Source organism: Triticum urartu, chromosome 5A (genome assembly GCF_056163025.1).
Source record: "Triticum urartu cultivar PI428250 chromosome 5A, HENAU_Tu73, whole genome shotgun sequence".
In the NCBI taxonomy this organism is placed as follows: Eukaryota; Viridiplantae; Streptophyta; class Magnoliopsida; order Poales; family Poaceae; genus Triticum; species Triticum urartu.
In genome coordinates this window covers 676170649-676195923 of record NC_141877.1, presented here as the reverse complement: position 1 = coordinate 676195923, position 25275 = coordinate 676170649, and the positions used below count along the sequence as shown (strand labels likewise).

The following is a 25275-nucleotide window of genomic DNA, read 5'->3' as shown; positions in this document are numbered from 1 at the left end:
ATGCATGATAAAACTCTTCGCTAGAAGATGTTAACTAGTCTTGCTTAGATCGTATGGAAACTTCCTGCTCTCCATCGTCATGGCATTTGTATCATCTCTCCTTTTGGTTTGGTACTCGTCCATTAATGTCGTTGCTTCTTCCTGTAAGTACTCAACCACTTCGAGAGACATCTGACCAAGTAAATATCGGATTGACATGATGATAACAAACAGGGGCTGCTACGAATCCGTTTACTACTCTGTCGTCTTATGTTGCTGGAATTTCATGACAAATCTATTGGCAAATATATAATTTCGTAGTTCCAAAAGCTAGATAGCACACATAATACTATATCAACTTGTGGAGCGAACAGGAGTAGTAGTCACTCTATATGTATCAGGCTCACGTAAGAGTAGGTAACTTTGTCTATGTCGGCATCAAGCTAGAAAATAATTGTTTGCCTTGTATAACTTGGCTTTTCTCAACTGCTCTCTTTGACTGATTTCGCGGGAACCAGTTCAGACTATGACCAGGTATATGATAGTATGATAGAAACACAGGATATTTAGATATATAATTAAACTTGTGGAATTCATTTGTTTCTCTTGCCGGATATTTCTTGTTTATAAATATTTTCCTTCATTAATAATGGCGACGGGTGGTGAATTTCCCTGGAATTAGCCCTGCATGCATTGTTGAGACTCGGGTTAAATGGAGAAACAATCATCGTTACTACTCAGTCGTACATCACATAGAGTTCCTTTATCTATCTGTATACGCTGCATTGCTTCATTTGAAGGGAAAACATTTATGCAAAATAGTTTAATCAGCAGCCCGAGACCATTTCAATCTGTTGGTCGGTTCCACCTGACTATGTCTATTGCTCCCGAGTTCGCACACGCCTCACTGCGCCTATATAAACACATACAACCCCTGCATGCTCAAAGCATCACTCAGGCAACAAACACAAAGAGGAACACAAGAGAAAAGAAGAGCCCAAGAAACTAAACTCAAATGGCATCATCCTCTTCCATCCTTCTCTTTGCTGCTCTTCTTGCACTGGTCTCATGGCAGGCCACTGCCTCTGATCCTAGCCCACTCCAGGACTTTTGCGTCGCCGACCTGCATTCACCAGGTACTACGCACTTCATGGTTTCCTGTCATGTTATCACTAGATACGTATGTTGCAATCAGATTCTGAAAATTATATCCAAGAAAACGACTTTGTAAGATCTAACCTTAAATGTTACATCTCCTCTCTGCACCCAGTGCGTGTCAATGGGTTTGTTTGCAAGAACCCGATGGAAGTTAACGCAGACGACTTCTTCAAGGCAGCCAACCTCGACAAGCCTAGGGTGACCAACAAGGTTGGATCCAACGTCACTTTGATCAACGTCATGCAGATTGCTGGACTCAACACCCTCGGCATCTCAATTGCGCGCATCGACTATGCTCCCTTGGGTCAGAACCCACCACATACGCACCCTCGCGCCACTGAGATCCTCACGGTGCTCGAGGGGACACTATATGTTGGCTTTGTCACATCCAACCAGCCCGCCCCCAACAGAAACAAGTTCCTTTCCAAGATGCTCAACAAAGGTGATGTGTTTGTCTTCCCCGTGGGGCTCATCCACTTCCAATTCAACCCCAACCCCCACCAGCCCGCTATTGCAATTTCCGCGCTCAGCAGCCAGAACCCTGGGGCTATCACAATTGCCAATGCAGTGTTTGGGTCGGACCCACCAATATCATATGATGTTCTTGCCAAGGCATTTCAGGTGGAAAAGAATACAATAGACTATCTCCAGGCTCAATTTTGGGAGAACAACCACAACTAAGTCAGACATTTGTTGATTACACAGAGGATTAGTGCATAAATCAAGGATTTGATTGAATATCTCGAGCATCCTTATATCTATAAAATAAATGGAGAATATGTCATGCCGCTGTGTGTCTGTAAGCCATGAATGTATTTCAATGTTATGAATAATCAACAATATCTTTTTTCATCACTCTGATATGATGCCGTATGCTATTTTGGTTATTATGTGTCATATTTCCCATAACGAACAAAAATTCAGGGTTCTTTCCCCCCTTCTCCGATACAATAGACGATTATCTAGTAATTTAATGTAAGTTTGCTGGTTTGGTTGAACACGTTGGGAAATTCCTCATATATAGTGCTTGTGTGCAATACATCTGCGGCACTATAATGTCTGCCATCGGTTATGACGAAAAAGGGGTTCCCCGCTTTATATTATATAAAGCAACCATCACCGCATTACAACCGTGTAGACCGATATAAACACACGCCACCACCGCACACAACACACACGCAAGACAAGATACAAAGGTGTCATGCACTAACACACCACCCCACCGACTACCAAACTAACCACACATATGCGAAAAAGACCGTTTGGAGCCGATGGAGACCTCCACCATGAACCACAATGAAGAGGTGTGACCGACAACGATGAAGCCAGGACTCCAAAATGGTGTCTCCCAGAAGGGTACGACCACTGATAGCCGCCACCGCCCGATCATGTAGATCAACTTTTCATCCGGAGCATGACGAAAGGAGCCAGAACGCCGCGACGAAGCCTACAGGAAAGGATACGACGTCAATAGATGCTGCCACCATCGGCCAGTACACGGATTGGGCAAGTGATGCACCCAGCGTTCACACCTCCGCCGCACCCTAGCTCCGCTAAACACCCGCAACCAAGCCACCCACGTGGCCATGGCTGCCCGCTCGCACCTGAGAGCACACTCCGCCTACGAATGTCGCGCCTCCTGCCGCCAGGGCTGCCGCCCTGCATTCAAACCCCTCCAAGACCAGCCAAAGTTTTCGGCTTTGGTACAAAAGGCAGCCCCCAACCTACGGGGCCGAAGCATATGTCCCGCCTAGAACACCGCTGGAGCTATGGCAGCGCGCACAGGCATGGAAAGGGGGGCGAAGGGGAGAGGACGTACGCATCCACGACCAGCACACCCTTGCACCGCCATCCCTCTCACAAACCTCCCCACCGAGCACCCCATGTGCTGCCCCACCTCGGCGGACGGCATAGCTCAACGCGCGAGACCACCAACGACACCCGACCACCGGCGAGGACAACCCCGTGAAACGCCGGCATCGACCAAAACTGCTCACCGGGAATCCCACCTTCGAGCTCGCTGTTGTCCGCCGTCGGAGCAACCGAAGCTAACCAGCCCGCCCTTTGTTCTACTGCTGCTACGCCTCCACCACCACCAGCAGAGGCCACGACGGGGGCAGCTGCCCGTAACCCATGTCGTCTGGATCTAGATCTAGAAGCCTAGATCACCGTCGTCACAAGCGTCCAGGCGCGCCCATCCACCAAGCTGCCAGGCAACTGGGCAGCAGGGTGCTGGAGCACAGCGTCCACCCACTATATTACCGTGGCACACGGCCCCCGCCATGTTCTGGCTCAGGTCACCGGCCCTCACCAGCCCCGCATGGGCAAGAAGAGCCAGAGGCCCCACCGCTGGCGGAGATGGTTGGGCTTTGCCTGACCGCACCATCAAGCGGCGGTGAGGGCCAGTGGGATTGAGGGTCCCCCTGGTCACCTCGTGGGAGGAGGGAGGAGGATTTCTCTTCCTAGTCATGTCTGCCATTGGTTATGACGCGTGGACAACCTAATTGACTAGAAGATGGACAAGGGGCCCACAAGCCCGGGGGTGCAGCCTAACCCCTGGTCCACCACCCAGGCTTGTGGGGCCCTTGCAGCTCCGTATGACATAATTCTTGTCCTATAAATTCCCAATATTCCTGACACCCTCAGAGAGACAAACAAGAGAATTTTATCGCCGCCGCAAGTCTCTGTTCCGAACCGATCCCATCTGGAGCCCTGTTTTGGAGCTCTATCGGAGGGGGAAACCGTTGGGGTGGCCATCTGCATAAACCTTGCTGCCTCCATGTTGATGTCTGAGTAGTTACTTCAGGATCTACGGTTCCATAGTAGCAGCTGGATGACTTCTTCTCTCTCTCTATCTCTCTTGGATCTTCAATACAATGATCTCCTCTAAGATCAATCCGATGTAATTCTTATGGTGTCTGTTGTGATCCGATGATTTGTGGATTTATGACCAGATTGTTCATTGAATAGAATTGGAGTTTCTTTGTTGTATGATTAAGTAACTATGTGTACTTTTTGAGTTATTTGTCTTCCCTGGCCGAGATAGATGGGTAATTCTTCAGAGGGAGTGGTGCATAGTAGTAGGTTCAACCTCACGGTGATCTTGCCCAGTGACAAAAAGGGGGCAAAGGCACATGATGTGTTGTTGCTACTAAGGATAAAACAACGGGGATTGATCTTATTGCTACGTTTCTTTCTGTTGAGCTACATAAGGTCATCTTGCTTATTGCGTTACTCTATTTCTTGCCAACTTAACACTGTGACATGCATGCTGGATAGCGGTCTTGGGGTGCGGTAATAGTAGTAGATGCAGATGGATTATGGTCTAATTGTCATGCACATGATGCCTATACAAGATTATGCCATGAATGATATTTATTTGTCAATTGCCTAACAATAATTTGTTTACTATGCCATTACCTGCTTTTGAGAGAGAAGTCACTAGTGAACCTATGGCACCCGGGTCCATTCTCTATTATTATTTGTGTTGCTCTATTGCTCTCTTTACTATTTTGCCATTTGACATATCATTGTCTATCACTATTTGCTTTTAACTTTGTAACTAGCAAGACGAGGGGATTAACAACCCCCTTGCCAAGTTGGGGGCAAACATTTATTTTGTTTGTGTGCAGGTGCTGCTTATCTTGCTAGCTTGTGGACTCCTACTGGTTCGATAAACCTTGGTTCTTAACTGAGGAAAATACTTTTTACTGTTGTGCTACATCACCCTTCCTATTATGGGATTAGCAGGGAACTGGTGTTGCATGAACTCATCTGTAAAGCATCGAGGGTGTGTAGCTCCTCAGACACTTGCAGTCGTGTGGCGTACGTCCGACATCGTTGTTGTGCAGTCGCAAGTGTAGTCGCGCACATCGCCATTCTTTGCTAGCTATGCAAAATATCCTGTCTGTCTAGCAGGTGGGCATTGCCGAGACTTGTAGATTGGTCGATGTGGGGTTTCGGAGCTTAAGGGCCACTTCCCCTTGGGTTTGTATCTCGTGGTGGTCCGTGGTGGATTGACTCCACCTCGGGCTCCATGCGCCTCGAAGGCATATTTTTCAGTGCCTATCTGTCGATCTCTGCACTAGGGAGGACGGTCGAGGCTTTCAACCCAGTTACGTTTTGAAAGCGCGCTGTCCTCGGTCTCCGCATCCATCTAGTCTAGCAAGTTGCCATGGGGTAAGATCTGTTAGCACCAGTCTGTTCGAGCTTGTTCTCGGGCCTGCTCGGCCCTAAGGAGCTCGTTCCATATGTCGTTTAGCTCATCTTCTTCGGTCTTGAGATGTTGGGACTTCTTTTTGATGCTTTTGGTCATACTAGCCAATCGCTTGCACATAGTTTTGAGCTGGGGACCTCAAGGGGTAGCTCGAAAGCGTCATACTCATCGGGGCCAAGGCTTCCTTCCTCCTCATCCTCCAAATCATATTCTCCGTCGTTAGGGTCATCATCGTCCCCATTGATCATGTCGTCGCCGTTGTTATTGCCGGCGCCATTGTCTAGTGTGTGGAATAACTATTTTCCCGTGTCTTTGTGGAAATTGGTTATCTGTGGGGGAGACAACAATTCATTGGACAATATGGAAACTAGGAACTCGGCTTGCTTTAATAAAAAAAATCCTAGATGATCATGTTATCGTATTCTAGAGCCTAATAGTTGGAGCATTTTGCAGAAACACGAGATGGGGGAAGGGTTGAAGAAAGGGTGTTAAAGATCAATCTGGTGATTCAGGAGGAGTATGCTTGAGGCCATGGTTGGAACCCGGTTGTGCTCAGGATTGTAGTGTGAAAACTTGAATGTGCAAAAGTTTCTTAGTAGAGTTGTTCTTGTGGTCACTCCCTTTCTGGTGCATGTGAGACTTAGTTTATTGCTCCTCCGCTGTGAACCTGCTCTTTTGGTTGCTGATAGCTCTATTTTCCTGCATGTCTTGTTTCAGCTTCTTTTTGGTTCCAATCTCTTGTAAATTTGATTAGCCGTTTGTTTAATGGAAATTGATGAGGAGGCAAATTCTCTAAAAAAAACTTATGATCGTTATTTTTTCTTCTTAAATTTAGAACTAGAAATATGATTTTTGCTACATTTCAGAAACTAGGCACACCAAACCAGGTTCCAGAAACCAGGTCTGACATATATAGACAGTATGCATAAATATACGAGAACAGATTATTATCTGAGTTGGCTCTTTGTAACAAGCTTGTGATAGAAGCATTTTATTTGTCTGATGGAAATATCTTGATCTTTTCCTTCACAAACCTACCAACGCGCACCTCTGACAAATTAATCAGTTTATGTGTGGCCACCCAGCCTAGTAACTGGATGCACTGTTTACACTAACAAAAGGGGGCAGGTGAGGTTTGGTGTCATGAACCTAGGTAGGAAGCCAACCGAGATTGTTAGATTTATGCACTGAACTGGTCATGATAAAAATTTTAGCACGAGGATGCTAACTACTCTTAGTAAGGTCGTCATCTCTCTCCTTTTGGTTAGGCAGATCCATTAATGTCGTCACCTCTTCCTGCAAATACTCAACTACTGCAAGAGAAATTTGCCCAAGCAAATACATATCTGACTACTGTGATGATAACAGGGCTGCTACATATGTCAATTGTATTAGGTGGATTCGTGCATGGATCGACGCACGTCGATGTCTTCCTTGTCGGCACAATCCGCTAGCTACCGCGTTGTCTTATGTTGCTGGATTTCATGACAAATCTGTTGGAAAATATATATTTTGTTTATATTAGTGGTCATAGTTTGAAAAGATAGATTGCATATATTTTATAATAACTTCTGGATAGAACAGGTTGATAAAAGTCCTTGCAAGATGTTAACTAGTCTTGCTAAGATCATATGAAAATTTCCTGCTCTCCATCATCATGGCCTCTGTGGCAGCTCTCCTTTTGGTTGGGCACTTCCTCCACTAATGCCGCTGCTTCCTCCTGAAAATACTCAACCACTTCGAGAGACATCTAACCAAGTAAATACCAGATTTGACGTGATGATAACGTACAGGGGCTGCTACATATAGCAGATGTATTAGGTGGATTCATGTGTGGATCGAGGCGCCTCGCTTTCTTCCTTCTTCACACACAATATGCCGTGTCGTCTTATGTTGCTGGGTTTCATGACAAATCTACAGGCAAATATATAATTTTATAGTTTGAAAACCTCGATTGCACACATTATTCTATATCAACTTCTGGAAAGAACAGGAGTAGTAGTCAATTTATATCTCTTAAGAAGTCATGCAGGCACCCATGAATCAAGCCCACGCATGAGTACGTGACAATATTTGATGGCCTTACATGACTTGGCTTTTCTCAACTGCTCTTTAACTAACTTTGTGCATACACACCAGACCACCAGTTCAGATTCTGACCAAGTATGTGATACTGTATCTAATTAAAGTAGTGGAATTTCATTTGTTTATCTTGTCGCTGTTTCTTATCTTCAAAATAATTTCCTAAATGGCGACGGGTGGTGACTTTTCCTGGAACCAGCCCTGCATGCATTGTGGCGACTCAGGAGAGAGTTTCACATTGCTTCTTTGAAGGGAAAACGTGTCTTAAAGGGAACCTGTAAAGTTATGCAAAATAGTTTAATCAGCAGCCGGAGACCATTTCAATCTGTTGATCGGTTGCACTTGACTTTGTCTATTACTCACGAGTTCTGCGCCTATATAAACACATGCATCCCCTGCATGTTCAAACCATCGTCACTCACGCCACAAACAGAAATAGGAAGACGAGAGAACAGAAGAGCCAAAGACACTAAAACGAAATGGCATCCTCCTCTTCCTTTCTCCTCCTTGCTGCACTTCTTGCGTTAGTCTCATGGCAGGCCACTGCTTCTGATCCTAGCCCACTCCAGGACTTTTGTGTTGCCGACATGAATTCACCAGGTACTATCCGTTTTGTCATCATGTTTTCACCAAATACATATGTTGAAATCTATTTCTGGTAATTATATGCGAGTCGAAACAATGTAAAATCTGAGCTTACATGTACATCTCTTTTGCCCCCAGTCCGTGTCAATGGGTTTGTTTGCAAGAACCCGATGGAGGTCAATGCAGATGACTTCTTCAAGGCGGCCAACCTCGACAAGCCTAGGGTGCCCAACAAGGTTGGATCCAACGTCACTTTGATCAACGTCATGCAGATTGCTGGACTGAACACCCTCGGCATATCAATTGCGCGCATCGACTATGCTCCCTTGGGCCAAAACCCACCACATACGCACCCTCGCGCCACTGAGATCCTCACGGTGCTCGAGGGAACACTGTACGTTGGCTTTGTGACATCCAACCAGCCCGCCCCCAACAAAAACAAGTTCTTCTCCAAGGTGCTCAACAAAGGTGATGTGTTTGTCTTCCCCGTGGGGCTCATCCACTTCCAATTCAACCCCAACCCCCACCTGCCTGCTGTTGCAATTGCCGCGCTAAGCAGCCAGAACCCAGGGGCTATCACAATTGCCAATGCAGTGTTTGGGTCAGACCCACCAATATCAGATGATGTTCTTGCCAAGGCATTTCAGGTGGAAAAGAACACAATAGACTATCTCCAGGCTCAGTTCTGGGAGAACAACCACTACTAAGACAGACATTTTTTAATTACCCCGAAGACCAGTGCACAAGTGAAGGACATGGTTGAGTTCCTAGATATGCATCCTAATCTATAAAATAAATGGAGCATATGTCATTCCATTGTGTGTCTGTAATCAGTGAATGTTTTTCTACCTTCTGAATAATTGACAATATTATATTTGTCACACTAATATGATCTCATTTGCTTCTTTTGGAATCTGACGTGTCTTATTTATCATAACAAATTAAAATTCTAGGTTCATTTCCCCTTGTTATGAAATAATAGATTATTATATGACAATTAATTATATGCTTAATGCTGGGGTGAACACCTAGGATTTTCTTGCAATACATGTGAAGTATGCCATGGTTGGAACCCTGTTGTGCTCAGGATTGAATGTGAATGTTGAATTTGCAAAGGTTGCTTCCTGGAGTCGTTGTTGAGGTATCCTGCTTCCTGGTGCATGTAATTAGTAAGTTACGGTCCCTTTCCTATCGAGCTTGCTTTAGTTGTTTTAGCTTCCTTTTGGTTCAAAACTCTTGTAAGTTCGATTGGCTGCTTCTTTAATGGAAACTGATGAGGTGGCTTGTTGTATTAAAAAACATATGAGCGTTATGTTTTTGTCTTATGTTAAGTACTATACTTTTTTTGCTAAGTTTTAGAAATTGGGCACAGTGGGGACCAGGTTGCAGGAAGCCGCTACAACATATATGGTAAACGTGCATAAATATACAAAACAAGCGATTATTACCTGACCCCCCCCCCCCCCCCCCAAAAGATTATTATTTGAAATGTTTCTGCGTACTGAGCTGGTGACAAAAGCATTTCATCTCGAAACATAATTTCACCTGCTTTATAAAGGAAGCTACGCAATCGAACGATACATGGTGTTGAGGAAATCCTCATACAAGATTATCAAAGAAAAGCACGGCGAAACAAGCCAAACATGCTAACAAGCACAGAAAGTACACAACTAGATGCCTCGACCATTCTGCTGAGAAGAAGCACGGGAGAGGCTGGACCACCTTGATACCCAACCAGGACCGCCACCAACATGAAACCACGCACCACCTTGGATGCTAGGAGAAACCACTAGACTTTGTTGCACTGTCACGACCCAACCACCGCCGGAGAGGACCCTCTAGCCTCTTGCTCTAAATAGAGGAGTGTCATCCATGTCGGCCGGCAAGCAGGAAGGACGAAGAGAGGACGTCGTCGCGTGTAAAAGATAGGTGTAAACGATATCGCGAGTCACCAGAGTTCTAGGTAGGGTTTATTGGATCTCCACACCATTTTGAACATGCAACCGCAACCGAAAGAAAGTCGCACTCACCGGCGACACCCCCACGAGGGTCACGACGCAATGCACCACTACCACCGCGTATGTGGTGGCTGACAAGTGTATTCATCCTGAACTGACGGGGAGAAGAGGCATGGCGATGCCCCCAAAAGGGACATGAGACCCGCAAGCATCACAGCCACAGGAATTGATGCTCGGAGCTTTCATTCAGACCCTCCCCGGCACCTCGCCAATGGGGAATCAGGCCACCAGAACTACCACAACAGGTCGAGAACTGTAGATCAGGATAAGGCCTTTGCCACCACTGACGGGCGACGGCTTCGCCAAGACTACCAGCCAGAATGCATCTCACCACCCGCATGACCAAGAAACACTGCCATGCTACTCAATGGAAAGTGAGACACGCAGCCTGCCATCCAGGGTCGTCGTCCCGGTGTCCGACACTCCAACTTATTTGTGGCACTGCCGTTTGGGTCATATTGGTATAAAGCGCATGAAGAAACTCCATACTGATGGACTTTTGGAATCACTTGATTATGAACCACTTGGTATTTGCGAACCATGCCTTATGGGAAAGATGACTAAAACGCCGTTCTCCCTATGGAGCGGGCAACAGATTTGTTAGAAATCATACATACTGATGTATGTGGTCCGATGAATATTGAGGCTCGCGGCAGGTATCGTTATTTTCTCACCTTGACAGATGATTTGAGCAGATATGGGTATATCTACTTAATGAAACATAAGTCTGAAACATTTGAAAAGTTCAAAGAATTTCAGAGTGAAGTGGAAAATCATCATAACAAGAAAAATAAAGTTTCTGCGATCTGATCGTGGAGGAGAATATTTGAGTTACGAGTTTGGCCTACATTTGAAAAAATGCGGAATAGTTTCACAACTCACGCCACCCGGAACACCACAGCGTAACGGTGTGTCCGAACGTCGTAATCGTACTTTACTAGATATGGTACGATCTATAATATCTATTACCGATTTACCGCTATCATTTTGGGGTTATGCTTTAGAGATGGCTGCATTCACGTTAAATAGGGCATCATCGAAATCCGTTGAGACGACGCCTTATGAACTATGGTTTGGCAAGAAACCAAAGTTATCGTTTCTTAAAGTTTGGGGCTGCGATGCTTATGTGAAAAAGCTTCAACCTGATAAGCTCGAACCCAAATCGGAGAAATGTGTCTTCATAGGATACCCAAAGAAAACTATTGGGTACACCTTCTATCACAGATCCGAAGGCAAAATATTCGTTGCTAAGAATGGATCCTTTCTAGAGAAGGAGTTTCTCTCGAAAGAAGTGAGTGGGAGGAAAGTAGAACTTGATGAGGTAATTGTACCTGCTCCCTTATTGGAAAGTAGTTCATCACAGAAACCGGTTCCTGTGACATCTACACCAATTAGTGAGGAAGCTAATGATGATGATCATGAAACTTCAGATCAAGTTACTACCGAACCTTGTAGGTCAACCAGAGCAAGATTCGTGCCAGAGTGGTACGGTAATCCAGTTCTGGAGGTCATGTTACTTGACCATGACGAACCTACAAACTATGAAGAAGCTATGATGAGCCCAGATTCCGCAAAATGGCTTGAGGCCATGAAGTCTGAGATGGGATCCATGTATGAGAACAAAGTGTGGACTTTGGTTGACTTGCCCGATGATCGACAAGCCATCGAGAACAAATGGATCTTCAAGAAGAAGACAGACACTGACGGTAATGTTACTGTCTACAAATCTCGACTTGTTGCAAAAGGTTTTCGACAAGTTCAAGGAGTTTACTACAATGAGACCTTCTCACCCGTAGCGATGCTTAAATCCGTCCGAATCATGTTAGCAATTGCCGCATTTTATGATTATGAAATTTGGAAAATGGATGTAAAGACTGCATTCCTGAATGGATTTCTGGAAGAAGAGTTGTATATGATGCAACCTGAAGGTTTTATCGATCCAAAGGGAGCTAACAAAGTGTGCAAGCTCCAGCAATCCATTTATGGACTGGTGCAAGCATCTCGGAGTTGGAATAAACGTTTTGATAGTGTGATCAAAGCATATGGTTTTATACAGACTTTTGGAGAAGCCTATATTTACAGGAAAGTGAGTTGGAGCTTTGTAGCATTTTGAATATTATATGTGGATGACATATTGTTGATTGGAAATGATATAGAATTTCTGGACAGCATAAAAGGATACTTGAATAAAAGGTTTTCAATGAAAGACCTCGGTGAAGCTGCTTATATATCGGGCATCAAGATCTATAGAGATAGATCAAGACGCTTAATTGGACTTTCACAAAGCACATATCTTGATAAAGTTTTGAAGAAGTTCAAAATGGATCAAGCTAAGAAAGGGTTCTTGCCTGTGTTACAAGGTGTGAAATTGAGTAAGACTCAATGCCCGACCACTGCAGAAGATAGAGAGAAAATGAAAAGTGTTCCCTATGCTTCAGCCATAGGCTCTATCATGTATGCAATGCTGTGTACCAGACCTGATGTGTGCCTTGCTATTAGCCTAGCAGGGAGGTACCAAAGTAATCCAGGAGTGGATCACTGGACATCAAGAGACGCTTCAACTCCATTCGGGATCAAGTCCAAGTGGGAGACATAGAGATTTGCAAGATACATACGGATCTGAATGTTGCAGACCCGTTGACTAAGCCTCTTCCATGAGCAAAACATGATCAACACCAAGGCTCCATGGGTGTTAAAATCATTACTGTGTAATCTAGATTATTGACTCTAGTGCAAGTGGGAGACTGAAGGAAATATGCCCTATAGGCAATAATAAAGTTATTATTTATTTCCTTATTTCATGATAAATGTTTATTGTTCATGCTAGAATTGTATTAACCGGAAACATAATACATGTGTGAATACATAGACAAACATAGTGTCACTAGTATGCCTCTACTTGACTAGCTCATTGATCAAAGATGGTTAAGTTTCCTAACCATAGACATGAGTTGTTATTTGATCAATGGGATCACATCATTAGGAGAATGATGTGATTGACTTGACCCATTCCGTTAGCTTAGCACTTGATCGTTTGTTTACTGCTATTGCTTTCTTCATGACTTATACATGTTCTTATGACTATGAGATTATGCAACTCCCGAATACCGGAGGAACACTTTTTGTGCTACCAAACGTCACAACGTAACTGTGTGATTGTAAAGGTGCTCTACAGGTGTCTCAGATGGTACTTGTTGAGTTGGCATAGATCAAGATTAGGATTTGTCACTCCGATTATCGGAGAGGTATCTCTGGGCCCTCTCGGTAATACACATCACTATAAGCCTTGCAAGCATGATAACTAATGAGTTAGTTACGGGGTGATGTATTACGGAACGAGTAAAGAGACTTGCCGGTAATAAGATTGAACTAGGTATTGGATACCGACGATCGAATCTCGGGCAAGTAACATACTGATGACAAAGAGAACAATGTATAGTGTTGTGCGGTTTGACAGATAAAGATCTTCGTAGAATATGTAGGAACCAATATGAGCATACATGTTCCGCTATTGGTTATTGACCGAAGACATGTCTCGGTCATGTCTACATAGTTCTCGAACCCGTAGGGTCTGCACGCTTAAAGTTCGATGACAGTTATATTACGAGTTTATGTGTTTTGATGTACCGAGGGAAGTTTGGAGTCCCAGAGGTGATCATGGACATGACGAGGAGTCTCGAAATGGTCGAGACCTAAAGATTGATACATCGGAAGCCTATATTTGGATATCAAAAGTGTTCCGGGTGAAATCGGGATTTTACTGGAGTACCGGGGGTTACCGGAACCCCCCGGGGGTTTAATGGGCCAAGATGGGTCTTAGTGGAGAAGAGGAGGGGCGGCCAGGGCAGGCCGCGCCCCCTCTCCCTCTAGTCTGAATTGGACAAGGAGGGGGGGGGGGCGGATCCCCCTTTCCTTCCTCTCTCCCTCCTCCTTCCCCCTTCTCCTACTCCAACTAGGAAAGGAGGGAGTCCTACTCCCGGTGGTAGTAGGACTCCTCCCTGGCGCGCCTCCTCCTGGCCGGCCACCTCTCCCCCCTTGCTCCTTTATATACGGTGGCAGGGGGGCACCTCTAGACACACAAGTTGATCACAAAGATCTCTCCCAGCCGTGTGCGGTGCCCCCCTTCACCATAATCCACATCGTTCATACTGTAGCGGTGTTTAGGCGAAGCCCTGCCGCGATAGCTTCATCAACATCGTCACCACGCCGTCATGCTGGTGAAACTCTTCCCCGAGCTCTACTGGATCGTGAGTTTGCGGGACGTCACCGAGCTGAACGTGTGCTGAACGCGGAGGTGCCGTACGTTCGGTACTGAGGATCGGTCGATCGTGAAGACGTACGACTACATCAACCGTGTTGTCATAACGCTTCCGCTTAACGGTCTACGAGGGTACGTGGACAACACTCTCCCCTCTCGTTGCTATGCATCACCATGATTCTGCGTGTGTGTAGATTTTTTTTGAAATTACTACGTTTCCCAACATGAAACTTGTCCGGCTCGCTTGTCAATTGAATGTCCTCCAGACACGAGAGTAACTCATTCCATGCTATGAGACAACGGCCAAAGATGTCCCTACGAAAAGAAATATTGGGGTTATTTTGTCCCAAAACTTGTTTGATCGTGAAAAATTTATGTCTGACAATCCTATACAAGCTAGGGTACTGCACCATAAGTGGGGTGGCGCCTAGCCAGATATCTTCCTAGAATCGAACCTGAGAACCATCCCTAACTGAGAAAGTACCAAACTAGAAAAAGAATTCCTTGGCCTTCATGACACCGTACCAAAAATGTGAATCACCGGGTCTCCAATGAACTTGAGAAATGGCTTTGGACCCCACGCATTTGTTACAAATGATTTCCTGCCATAGTCCATTCTCAGTGAGTAATTTGTAATCCCATTTACTTAGAAGAGCGATGTTTGTAATCTCAATATCTTGAATTCCAAGGCCCCCTTGACTTTTAGGTCGGCATAATATAGTCCACCTAGCAAGTCGGTATTTCTTAGATTCACTATCACATTACCAAAAAAAAAATCTGGATCTAAAGTAATCCAAACGCTGAAGAACCCCTTTCGGTAAGTGGAAGAACGACAACATGTATAGAACCATATTGTTGAGGACGGAATTGATCAAAATCAATCTCCCGCCATATGAAAAGAGTTTAGCTTTCCAACTGGCTAGCCATTTCTCAAGTCTCTCTTCCACATGTTTCCACTCAGCGATAGTTAAGCACTGATAGTGAATTGGAATACCGAGATACCTAATCGGGAACTGCCCAAGCCGGCAGCCAAAAATGTCAGCACACTCAGCTGCGGACTCTACAACGTCGCCGAAGCAGAAAAGCTCGCTCTTATGAAAATTATAGACCAGAGAGCTCCTCAAATGCGCATAAAACAAGCTTGAGGTTTCTTGCTTTATCTAGGTCATTATCCATAAAATAAATAGCGTCATCCGTGTATTGTAAAATAGACAGACCTTCTTCTACTATGGGGAATAATACTGCTAATCTGGCCAGCTACCTTAGCCCTCTGAACAAGGATAGCTAACATATCAGCTGTGATGTTGAACAAAATAGGGGATATGGGGTTCCCTTGGCGAAGACCCTTCTTAGTCTGAAAATAGTTGTCAACATCATCATTGACTTTGATAGCCACACTACCTCTAGAAATAAAGTCAAATGGCTGAATGATACATGGTGTTGAGGAAATTTTCACACAAGATGATCAAAGAAAGCATGAACAAACAAGCCAAACATGCTACCAAGCACCGGAAGCGCACAATTAGACGCCTCCAGCATGCCGTCGAGAGGAAGCAGAGGAGAGGCTGGACCACCGCAAGACTCAACCAGGACCGCCAACGACATTCAACCATGCACCACCTGGAAGAAAACACTGAACTTCATCGCACCGTCGCCACCCAACTACTATCGGAGAGGACCCTCTGCCTAAACCAGGGAGTGGAGTGGACAGAAGGGACACTCCGTTGACGCCTACCATCGCCCATGGATTTGCTCGGAGTATTGCCGATTGACAACATCCAGCGGAGGATGAGAGTGTGGGGGCCTACGGCCGGCGGCGGCGATCACCTCTCGTGTCGTCCGCGACGATGATGTTGGATGTACTGGTTACTCTAACAAAAGAGGCAGGTGAGATGTGTCATGAGCCTAGTCAAGAAAGCCGACTAGATTGTCAGATTATCCATCGAAATGATCAGGATCAAAGTCTTAGCAAGAGGACATTAACTAATATTACTAAGATCACATGAATTGTTTCTGCTCTCTATCGTCATTGTTTATGCGCACGTGGATTAATATAATTAACTATTCTGAGAAAATTTTGACCGAGTAAATATCCAATTGATGTGAGAATAACAGGGCTGCTACATATAATAGTTGTGTATTAGGTGCATTCAAGCATGGAATGACGCACCTCGACTTCTTCCTCATTGACACAATCCGTTAACTACCACATCATCTTGCAACCTAGTATTTTTTATATCACTAGCTAGGTGACTCATATTGCAAAGTTTCTCTGTTTATTTTTTCCCTTGGTTTTGGAGGATGGTAAGATATTCCATTATATCTCTAACCATGCTTTTTAATCATATGTATGTTAGGCCACTAACACATATAGTTAAATGCATAATTATGTGTATGTTCTTTTTAACCCATGCCATATCTCGTGCACATTATTGTTCATGACAAATCCGGTGACAACTGACAAATATATAGTTTGCTTATGTTAGTGGCCACAGCTTGAAAAGCTTGAGTGCAAGCATTCTGTCTCAATGGAATCCGCAAAAATAAAAAACTTAAGTAAATGGAGAGACTAGATAAAGCTAAGAAGGTGACTTTATCTAGGTAGAAAACGATTGCTTTACATCACCTGTCTTTTCTCAACTGCTCTTTGACCTCATGCGCACCAGTTCTCACCATGACCAAGTATATGATATCTAATAAACTATGGTGATGGGTGGTGACTTTTCATGGAACCAGCCCTACGAATTTTGCTGTTCTGGTTGCCGTTAGTTCTATTTTTTCTGAATGTTTTGTTTTAGCTTCATTTTGGTTCAAAACTCTTGTAAGTTCGATTGATCATTCCCCAGCAGAAGTATTGTAGATATCTGATTCCCAAAAAACAATTATTATTTGAGTTGTTTCTTTGTAATAAGCTTGTGATAGAAGCAATTAAATCATATGATGGAAACTTCTTTCTATACTATAACTGCCAACAGACACCTCCAAGAAATTAATCAGTTTACAAGCGGCCGCCTGGCCTAGTCTAGTCACTGGATGTACCATTTACTCTAGCAAAAGAAGCAGGTGAGCTCTGGTGCCATGAACCTAGTCAGGAAGGCTAACAAAATTGTTAGATTTATACACTGAACTGGTCACGCGTGATAAAACTCTTCGCAAGAAGATGTTAACTAGTCTTGCTAAGATCACATGGAAACTCCCTGCTCTCCATCGTCATGGCATTTGTATCAGCTCTCCTTTTGGTTGGGCACTTCGTCCATTAATGTCATTGCTTCTTCCTGCAAGTACTCAACCACTTCGAGAGACATTTAACCAAGTAAATGTCCGACTGACATGATGATAACGTACAGGGGCTGCTACAAATCTGCTAACTACTCTCTGTCGTCCTATGTTGCTGGATTTCATGACAAATCTATTGGCAAATATATAATTTCATAGTTTGAAAAGGTCGATTGCACACATGATTCTGTATCAACTTCGGAAAAGAACAGGAGTAGTAATCACTCCATATGGCTTTAGAAGTCTTGCGCCCATGAATCAAGCCTACGTGTGATCAGGTGATTTCATCTATGTCGGCATCGAGCTAGAAAACGATTGATTTCCTTACATGACTTGGCTTCTCAACTGCTCTTTGACTGGTTTCGTCCGCACCGGTTCCGACTATGACGAGTATATGATATCAAATTAAACTAGTGCCGGATGTTTCTTTTCTTAAAAATCTTTTCCTGAATAGTGATGGTGGTGAATTTTCCTGGAATCGGCCCTGCATGCATTGTGGTGACTCGGTGAGATGGAGAAACATTCGTAATTACTACTCAGCCGTACACATCACCATAGAATAGCATTATATGGCTGTATACGCTGCATTGCTTCTTTGAAGGGAAAACCTGTCTTAAATGGGAACCTGTAAAGTATATGCAATAATTTAGTTAGCAGCAAGAGACCAGTTCAATTGGTTGGTTAGTTTCACTTGACTAAGTCTATTATTGCTCACGATTTCAGGCGCTGCTCGCTGCACCTATATAAACTCATACATCCCCTGCATGTTCAATCCAACACTCAGGCCACAACCACAAACAGAAACACAAGAGAGAGAGAGAGAGAGAGAGAGAGAGAGAGAGAGAGAGTGAGAGAGAGAGAGAGAAATCAGATGGCATCCTCCTCTTCCATCCTTGTCCTCGCTGCTCTTCTTGCGTTGGTCTCATGGCAGGCCACTGCCTCCGATCCTAGCCCCCTCCAGGACTTTTGTGTTGCCGACATGAATTCACCAGGTACTATCCGGTTTGTCATCCTGTTCTCACCAAAAAAATATGTTGAAATGAATTTTTGGAAATTATATGCAAGTCGAAACAAGTTTGTAAGATCTGAGCTTACTTGTCACATCTCCTCTATGCACCAGTTCGTGTCAATGGGTTTGTTTGTAAGAACCCGATGGAAGTTAACGCAGATGACTTCTTCAAGGCAGCCAACCTCGACAAGCCTAGGGTGACCAACAAAGTTGGATCCAACGTCACTTTGATCAACGTCATGCAGATTGCTGGACTCAACACCCTTGGCATCTCAATTGCACGCATCGACTATGCTCCTTTGGGTCAGAACCCACCACATACACACCCTCGCGCCACTGAGATCCTCATGGTGCTCGAGGGGACACTGTACGTTGGCTTTATCACATCCAACCTGCCCGCCCCAAACAGAAACAAGTTCCTCTCCAAGGTGCTCAACAAAGGCGATGTGTTTGTCTTCCCCGTCGGACTCATCCACTTCCAATTCAACCCCAACCCCCACAAGCCCGCCGTTGCAATTGCCGCGCTTAGCAGCCAGAACCCAGGGGCTATCACAATTGCTAATGCGGTGTTTGGGTCAGACCCACAAATATCCGATGATGTTCTTGCCAAGGCGTTTCAGGAGGAAAAGAATACAATAGACTGGCTCCAGGCTCAGTTCTGGGAGAACAACCACAACTAAGTGAAACCTTGGCTGATTACACGGAGGACCAGTGCGCAAATTAAGGACATGTTTGAGTTTCTAGATATGCATCCTAATCTATAAAATAAATGGAGCATATGTCATTCCATTGTGTGTCTGTAATGAGTGAATGTATTTCTTCCTTCTCAATAATTGACAATATCAGTTTTTATCACACTGATGTGATCTCATATGTTCTTTTGGTTCTAATGTGTCTTATTTCTAAAAAAAATCCAATGTTTTCGGTTCTTTTCCCCTTGTTCCGAAACAATAGATGATTAGGTTAAAAAAGGAAACAAGACACGATTATCTGGTAATCCAGTATATGTTTGATGCTAGGGTTGAACACCTAGGATTATCTTGCAATACATGCATGCAAAGTATGCGATGGTTGGAGCCCGATTGTGCTCAGGATTTAAATGTGAAAGTTGAATGTGCAAAAGTTGCGTCCTGGAGTCGTTGTTTTGCTCTCCTGCTTTCTGGTGCATGCCATAAGAAATTTACGGTTCCTGCATGTAATATTTTAGCTTCCTTTTGGTTGAAACTCTTGTAAGTTCAATTGAGGGTTGCTTTAATGGAAATTTGATGAGGTGGCTCATTTTATCAAAATAATTATGAGAATTAATTTTGTTTTTCTTAAGTTGTGAACTAAAAATATGATTTTTACTAAGTTTTAGAAACTGGGCACACTGGAGACCAGATTCCAAAAATTAGCTCCAACATACATATAGAAAACATGCATAATTACACAAAAGAAAAGATTATTACCAAAACCCCCCAAAAATGAATATTATTTGAGTTGTTTCTTTTTAACAAGCCTGTCATACAAGCATTTTATCACAAAATGCACTTCGCCCGCTTGGCTGAAGGATATATGGTGTTGAGGAAATCATCATACAAGATGATCAAAGAAAGCATGGCAAACCAAGCCAAACATGCTAACAACTACCGGAACTGCCCAATTAGAAGCCTCCAGCATGCCGCCGAGAGGAAGCACATGAGTGCTGGACCACCTGAAGACTCAACCTGGACCGACGACGACATTCAACCACACGCCACCTTGAAGAAAACCTTGGACTTCATCGCACCGACACCACCCAACTACTCTAAGAGAGGACCCTCTGCCTAAACCAAGGAGTGCTGACCCTACCGGTGGGTAGAGATGATGAAAGGAGGACATTGTTGCGTGTACAAGATAGGTGCAAGCAATACGGTAAGTCACCAAATTTGAGGTAGGGTCGATTGGATCGCCATACCATTCTGAACAAGACACCGCGATGGAAAGATGACTACACTCACTGATGATGAACCCAAGAGGGTCATGACGCATTGCACTGCCACAACCACGTCCGCTGGGGCGGAGGGTTTTCACCCCGAGCTAGGATGGCGGGAGAACAATGGCGATGACCCAAAGAGGAATGTGACTACCATGACATCGCCTCCACCAGCGTCGAGGCGCAGAAATTTCGCTTGGACCATCCCGCACACTTGCCAGAAGTCTAGCCTGCCGTCCAGGGCCATCACCTCAACGTATGACACCCCAAACCCATGCCTCGTCACCAAGATGTTGGTACGAGGTCACCGGAGAAGGCCATCAAACCATAGCGAGGCTCGACCCGGTCCAAGTCCACGACCATGACCAGATCCGGTCGGGCCTAAGATCGCCAACAAACCCACCTGACCATTCTAGGTGGGGGCAGGAGTATCTCACCTGCAGTGGAACCTCACCCATGAGAGGCTATGGGAAGCTACATCCCGTCTCACCGCAATCACCCCTCACAGGTCAACGACCACGATGCTGGCTGATCTGGGAGAGGCCCGGCTCCAGGTAGAGTTCCCTGATCCACGCACAAACCAAATGACCCATGACCCCACTAGGCATGCCACAAAATCTCAGGTCGGCGGCTCACCTCCGAAGGCGAGGGATAGCGGCGGCGGTGGCGTGAGGTGCTACGTTTAGCCCACAAAGAGGACGGGGTGGAGCGGAGAGAAGGGGCATCCCACTAGCACCTACCATCTCCCGGGGCTTTGCTCGGTGTAGTGCCGAACAATGGCTACCAGGGAGGCGAAGAGTGTGTGGGTCTAGGGCCGGCGGCGGAGATAGCCTCTCATGTCGTCCACCAGGATGATGTTGGGGCCTGTCTTCTTCTTCTTCTTTCTGGATGCATTTTATTTGTCCGATGGAAACATATTTTCTGTATCAAAACTACACACACACCTCCAAGAAATTAATCAGTTTATGAGTGGCCACCCAGCCCAAGTCACTGGGTGTGCTGTTTACACTAACAAAAGAGGCATGCGAGGTGTGTCATGAGCCTACACAAGAAATGCCGACTAGATTGTCAGATTTACCCATTGAAATGGATCATGATCAACCTGTTAGCAAGAGGACGTTAAGTACTCTTAGTAAGATCATATAATTGTTTCTGCTCCCTATCGTCACTGTTTATGTGTGCGTGGATTAATGTAATTAACCATTTTGAGAAAATTTTGACCAAGTAAATATCTGATTGATGTGATGATAACAGGGGCTGCTACATATAATAGTTGTGTATTAGGTGCATTCATGCATGGAATGACGCACCTTGATTTCTTCCTCATTGACACAATCCGTTAACTACGACGTCACCTTCCAACCTAATATTTTGTATAACACCAGGTGACTCATATTGCAAAGTTTCTCTGTTTATTTTTTCCCTTGGTTTTGGAGGACGGCAAGATATTCCATAATATCTCTAACCATGCTTTTTAATAACATGTATGTTAAGCTGCTAACACACATCTATGAATGTATAATTATGTGTATGTTATTTTTATCCCATGCCATATCTTGTGCTCAGTATTGTTCATGACAAATCCAGTGACAAATATATAATTTGCTTATGTTAGTGGCCACAGCTTGAAAAGCTTGATTGCACGCATTCTGTAGCAACTGAAAAGAAGCGAGGGAGTAGATAAAGCTAAGCAGGTGACTTTGTCTAGGTAGAAAACGATTGCTTTACGTCACTTGGCTTTTATCAGCTGCTCTTTGACCTCGTGAGGGCCAGTTCTCACCAATGACCAAGTATATGATATCTAATAAACTATGGTGGTGGGTGGTGAGTTTTCATGGAACCAGCCCTGCAAGCATTGTGCCGACTTGGGTGAGATGGATAAATGATCATAATATACTACTCAGCCGTACATCAGATGATGCAGTAACGCTTAGGCATATTAAAAGGAAACTTGAGGAGTTTATGCAAAAATTTAATCAGAAGCGAATAAATGACCATATGATTATATGGTAATGTGCTCGGAGGTTGCAATGTGCATGTTGAATGTGCAAAAGTTGCTTCCTGGAGTCGTTCTTGTGGTCTGTCTTTCCGGCGATGAAAGATAGTTTATGTTTGCATTGCCACGAAACTTGCTGTTTTGGTTGCCGTTAGTTCCATTTTTCCTGGATGTATTGTTTTAGCTTCCTTTTGGTTCAAAACTCTTGTAAGTTTGATTGATCATTCCCCAGAAAAACCATTGTAGATATCTGAGTCCCAAAAACAATTATCATTTGAGTTGTTTCTTTGTAAGATGCTTGTGATAGAAGCAGTTAAATCATCTAATGGAAACTTCCTTCTACACTAAAACTGCCAACACATGTTGGCGCCAAACCCCAAACCCTAGGTCTACCTCTCCCTCTCTCTCTCTCTGTGGCACGAACCAGCAAAGAAAGGAGGAAGATGAAGGAGAAAACACAGGGCACAGGAGGTTTGCCGGCGCACGAAACGCCCTAGCCGCACATACGGCTTGTTCTTTACCTCGAGCTCGAACTCGACCTGCCAACGAGCTACAAAGAGGATCCGGGGTCTTATGCCCGCGAGCACTGACATGCCAGGCCTCGCCTCGCACCCACTCGCTCCCCCACTCCCCCACGTCCAGCGCGCTCTGGCTGCGCCTGCGCATCGTGCCCGAACGCGATCGCCACGGCCACCCCGCGTGCCCGACGCGGTCTACCCCTCCCTTTTGCTCGCTAACAGAACTGTGCGGCCCCGCGCACACACGCGTTGGCTCACGCACTCACACACGCACACCTACGCACGCAACCCCGTCGCGATCCCGACGTATTCGACCCGATCCACGTGCGCTCGCACACGCGCTCACCGCATCGGATCGTCGCCACGGCTTATTGAACCCAACACCCCCCCCTAAGCCGTGGCCTAGAGGAGGCCGTTGTCCACGACGTCGGTGTCCGCCAGCAGCGCCCGCTCCGCCGCCGGCGCCTTCCGCAGCTCTGGGAAATCGCGCTTGAAGTCGCCGCGCTCACCGCACTTGTAGCAGCGACCACGCCTGTTGCCGCCATCCCGCGTCGCCATGCTGTGTGCGTCGTCATCATCGTCCCGTGCTCCCCCTTGGCACCACTCCCGTGCTCACCACTGCGCCGCACCGTACAGAAGCTGGCCGTCTGCCCGCTCGCCGCCGCTCTACCCACGGCGCCGCACACGCTCATCGAACGCGTGTAGCCGCCCAAGCACCTCGTCGTACGTCAGCTCCTCCGGCATGCAGAACTGCTCAATCCCGGCGACGACAGGGAAGAGAAGGCCCGGCACCGTTTCCATGAGCTTCTTCACCAGCTCGGTGTCGCTCAGCGTCTCGCCCAGGCTCGCGAGCCTCGCCGTCATCCCTGCCAGCCTCCCGGCGTAGACGTCCAGGGACTCGCCGTCCTCCATCTTCAGCCGATCCAGCTCGCCGCGCAGCGTCGCCCTCCTCGGCGCGCGCACCCATTCAGCGCCGACGAAACGCAGTTTGAGGGAGTCCCATACCTCCTTTGCAGTGAGTTTCGCCGCCACCTGCAGCAGGACATCTTCCGGCAGCCCCGCCAAGATCATCGCCCTCGCCATCTTGCACTTCTTGCCGTTGACCGCCGCGTCGTTCGCCGATGCCACCGCCTCCCACAGCGTGTAGGCATCAAGGATCGCCCGCGCCTTGATCGCCCACATGGTGTAGTTCTCCGACGAGAGCATCAGCATGTTCATGGACACCGATCTGCCCGCGCCGCCGCCGCCGTGTGGAACCAGCGCCATGGACTCCGGTGAGCTGCTCAACCTGAAGCTCTGATGCCAATTGTTGGCGCCAAACCCTAAACCCTAGCTCTACCTCTCCCTCTCCCTCTCCCTCTCTCGGAGCTCTCTCTCTCTCTCTCTCTTTGTGGCAGGAACCAACGAAGAAAGGAGGAAGATGAAGGAGAAAACACAGGGCACATGTGGTTTGCCGGCGCATGAACGCCCCAGCCGCACGCACATACGGCTTGTTCATTACCTCGAGCTCGAACTCAACCTGCCAACGAGCTACAGGGAGGATCCGGGGTCTTATACCCACGAGCACTGACATGCCAGGCCTCGCCTCGCACCCACTCGCTCCCCCACTCCCCCACGCCCCGTGCGCTCTGGTCGCGCCCGCGCATCGCGTCCGAACGCGATCGCCGCGGCCACCCCCGCGCCCGATGCGGTCTACCCCTCCCTTTTGCTCGCTAACAGAACCGCGCGGCCCCGCACACACACGCGCTGGCTCACGCACTCACACACGCACAGCTACCCACGCAACCCCGCCGCGATCCCGATGTGTTCGACCCGGTCCACGCATGCTCGCACACGCGCTCACCGCGTCGATCGTCGCCACGGCTTATTGAACCCAACAACACACACCTCCAAGAAATTAATCTGTTTATAACTTGGCCACCTGGCCTAGTCTTTTTAATGTATGTACTCCCTCCGTAAACAAATATAAGAGCATTTACATCACTACTTTAGAGATCTAAAAGCTCTTATATTTCTTTACAGAGGGAGTACTATTTACAATAGCAAAAGAAGCAGGTGAGGTCTGGTGCCATGAACTTTGTCAGCAAGGCTAACCAGATTGTTAGATTTATACACTGAACTGGTCATGTATGATAAAACTCTTTGCAAGAAGATGTTAACTCGTCTTGCTAAGATCATATGGAATCTTCCTGCTCTCCATCGTCATGGCATTTGTATCAGCTCTCC

General features: G+C 46.1%; 4 protein-coding genes across 5 annotated transcripts; 3 read left to right on the top strand and 1 right to left on the bottom strand.

The window, feature by feature from the left end:
* Window positions 1-928: 928 nt before the first annotated feature.
* On the top strand, window positions 929-1989 carry LOC147974026 (germin-like protein 8-5). The gene is made up of 2 exons (XM_087522331.1): window positions 929-1115; window positions 1250-1989. The coding sequence occupies exons 1-2, from the start codon at window positions 995-997 to the stop codon at window positions 1816-1818; spliced, it is 690 nt and encodes a 229-aa protein (XP_087378457.1). The 5' UTR covers window positions 929-994; the 3' UTR covers window positions 1819-1989.
* Window positions 1990-7845: 5856 nt separating this feature from the next.
* Window positions 7846-8933, top strand: LOC125527266 (germin-like protein 8-11). The gene is made up of 2 exons (XM_048691802.2): window positions 7846-8035; window positions 8159-8933. The coding sequence occupies exons 1-2, from the start codon at window positions 7915-7917 to the stop codon at window positions 8725-8727; spliced, it is 690 nt and encodes a 229-aa protein (XP_048547759.2). The 5' UTR covers window positions 7846-7914; the 3' UTR covers window positions 8728-8933.
* Window positions 8934-18321: 9388 nt separating this feature from the next.
* Window positions 18322-19436, top strand: LOC147974025 (germin-like protein 8-5). Of its 2 annotated transcripts, XM_087522330.1 has the most exons (3): window positions 18322-18394; window positions 18439-18564; window positions 18693-19436. In XM_087522330.1, exons 1-3 carry the CDS (start codon window positions 18337-18339, stop codon window positions 19259-19261), a joined length of 753 nt encoding a protein of 250 aa, XP_087378456.1. In that variant the 5' UTR covers window positions 18322-18336; the 3' UTR covers window positions 19262-19436. The 2 variants fall into 2 exon arrangements, with proteins under 2 accessions (XP_087378456.1, XP_087378455.1); XM_087522329.1 differs by having other exon boundaries at window positions 18335-18564.
* Window positions 19437-23715: 4279 nt separating this feature from the next.
* Window positions 23716-24315, bottom strand: LOC147974024 (uncharacterized). The gene has a single exon (XM_087524877.1). It carries the CDS (start codon window positions 24313-24315, stop codon window positions 23716-23718), a length of 600 nt encoding a protein of 199 aa, XP_087381003.1.
* Between the last annotated feature and the right edge of the window lie 960 nt (window positions 24316-25275).

Excerpts from the sequence above, each read along its gene's own strand:
- LOC147974026 (XM_087522331.1), top strand. The coding sequence starts at position 995 with ATGGCATCATCCTCTTCCATCCTTCTCTTTGCTGCTCTTCTTGCACTG. Across the intron at positions 1,116-1,249 it reads CGCCGACCTGCATTCACCAG|TGCGTGTCAATGGGTTTGTT; the intron begins GTACTACGCACT and ends CTCTGCACCCAG.
- LOC125527266 (XM_048691802.2), top strand. The coding sequence starts at position 7,915 with ATGGCATCCTCCTCTTCCTTTCTCCTCCTTGCTGCACTTCTTGCGTTA. Across the intron at positions 8,036-8,158 it reads TGCCGACATGAATTCACCAG|TCCGTGTCAATGGGTTTGTT; the intron begins GTACTATCCGTT and ends TTTTGCCCCCAG.
- LOC147974025 (XM_087522330.1), top strand. The coding sequence starts at position 18,337 with ATGTTCAATCCAACACTCAGGCCACAACCACAAACAGAAACACAAGAG. Across the intron at positions 18,395-18,438 it reads AACACAAGAGAGAGAGAGAG|ATCAGATGGCATCCTCCTCT; the intron begins AGAGAGAGAGAG and ends AGAGAGAGAGAA. Across the intron at positions 18,565-18,692 it reads TGCCGACATGAATTCACCAG|TTCGTGTCAATGGGTTTGTT; the intron begins GTACTATCCGGT and ends TCTATGCACCAG.
- LOC147974024 (XM_087524877.1), bottom strand. The coding sequence starts at position 24,315 with ATGGCGCTGGTTCCACACGGCGGCGGCGGCGCGGGCAGATCGGTGTCC.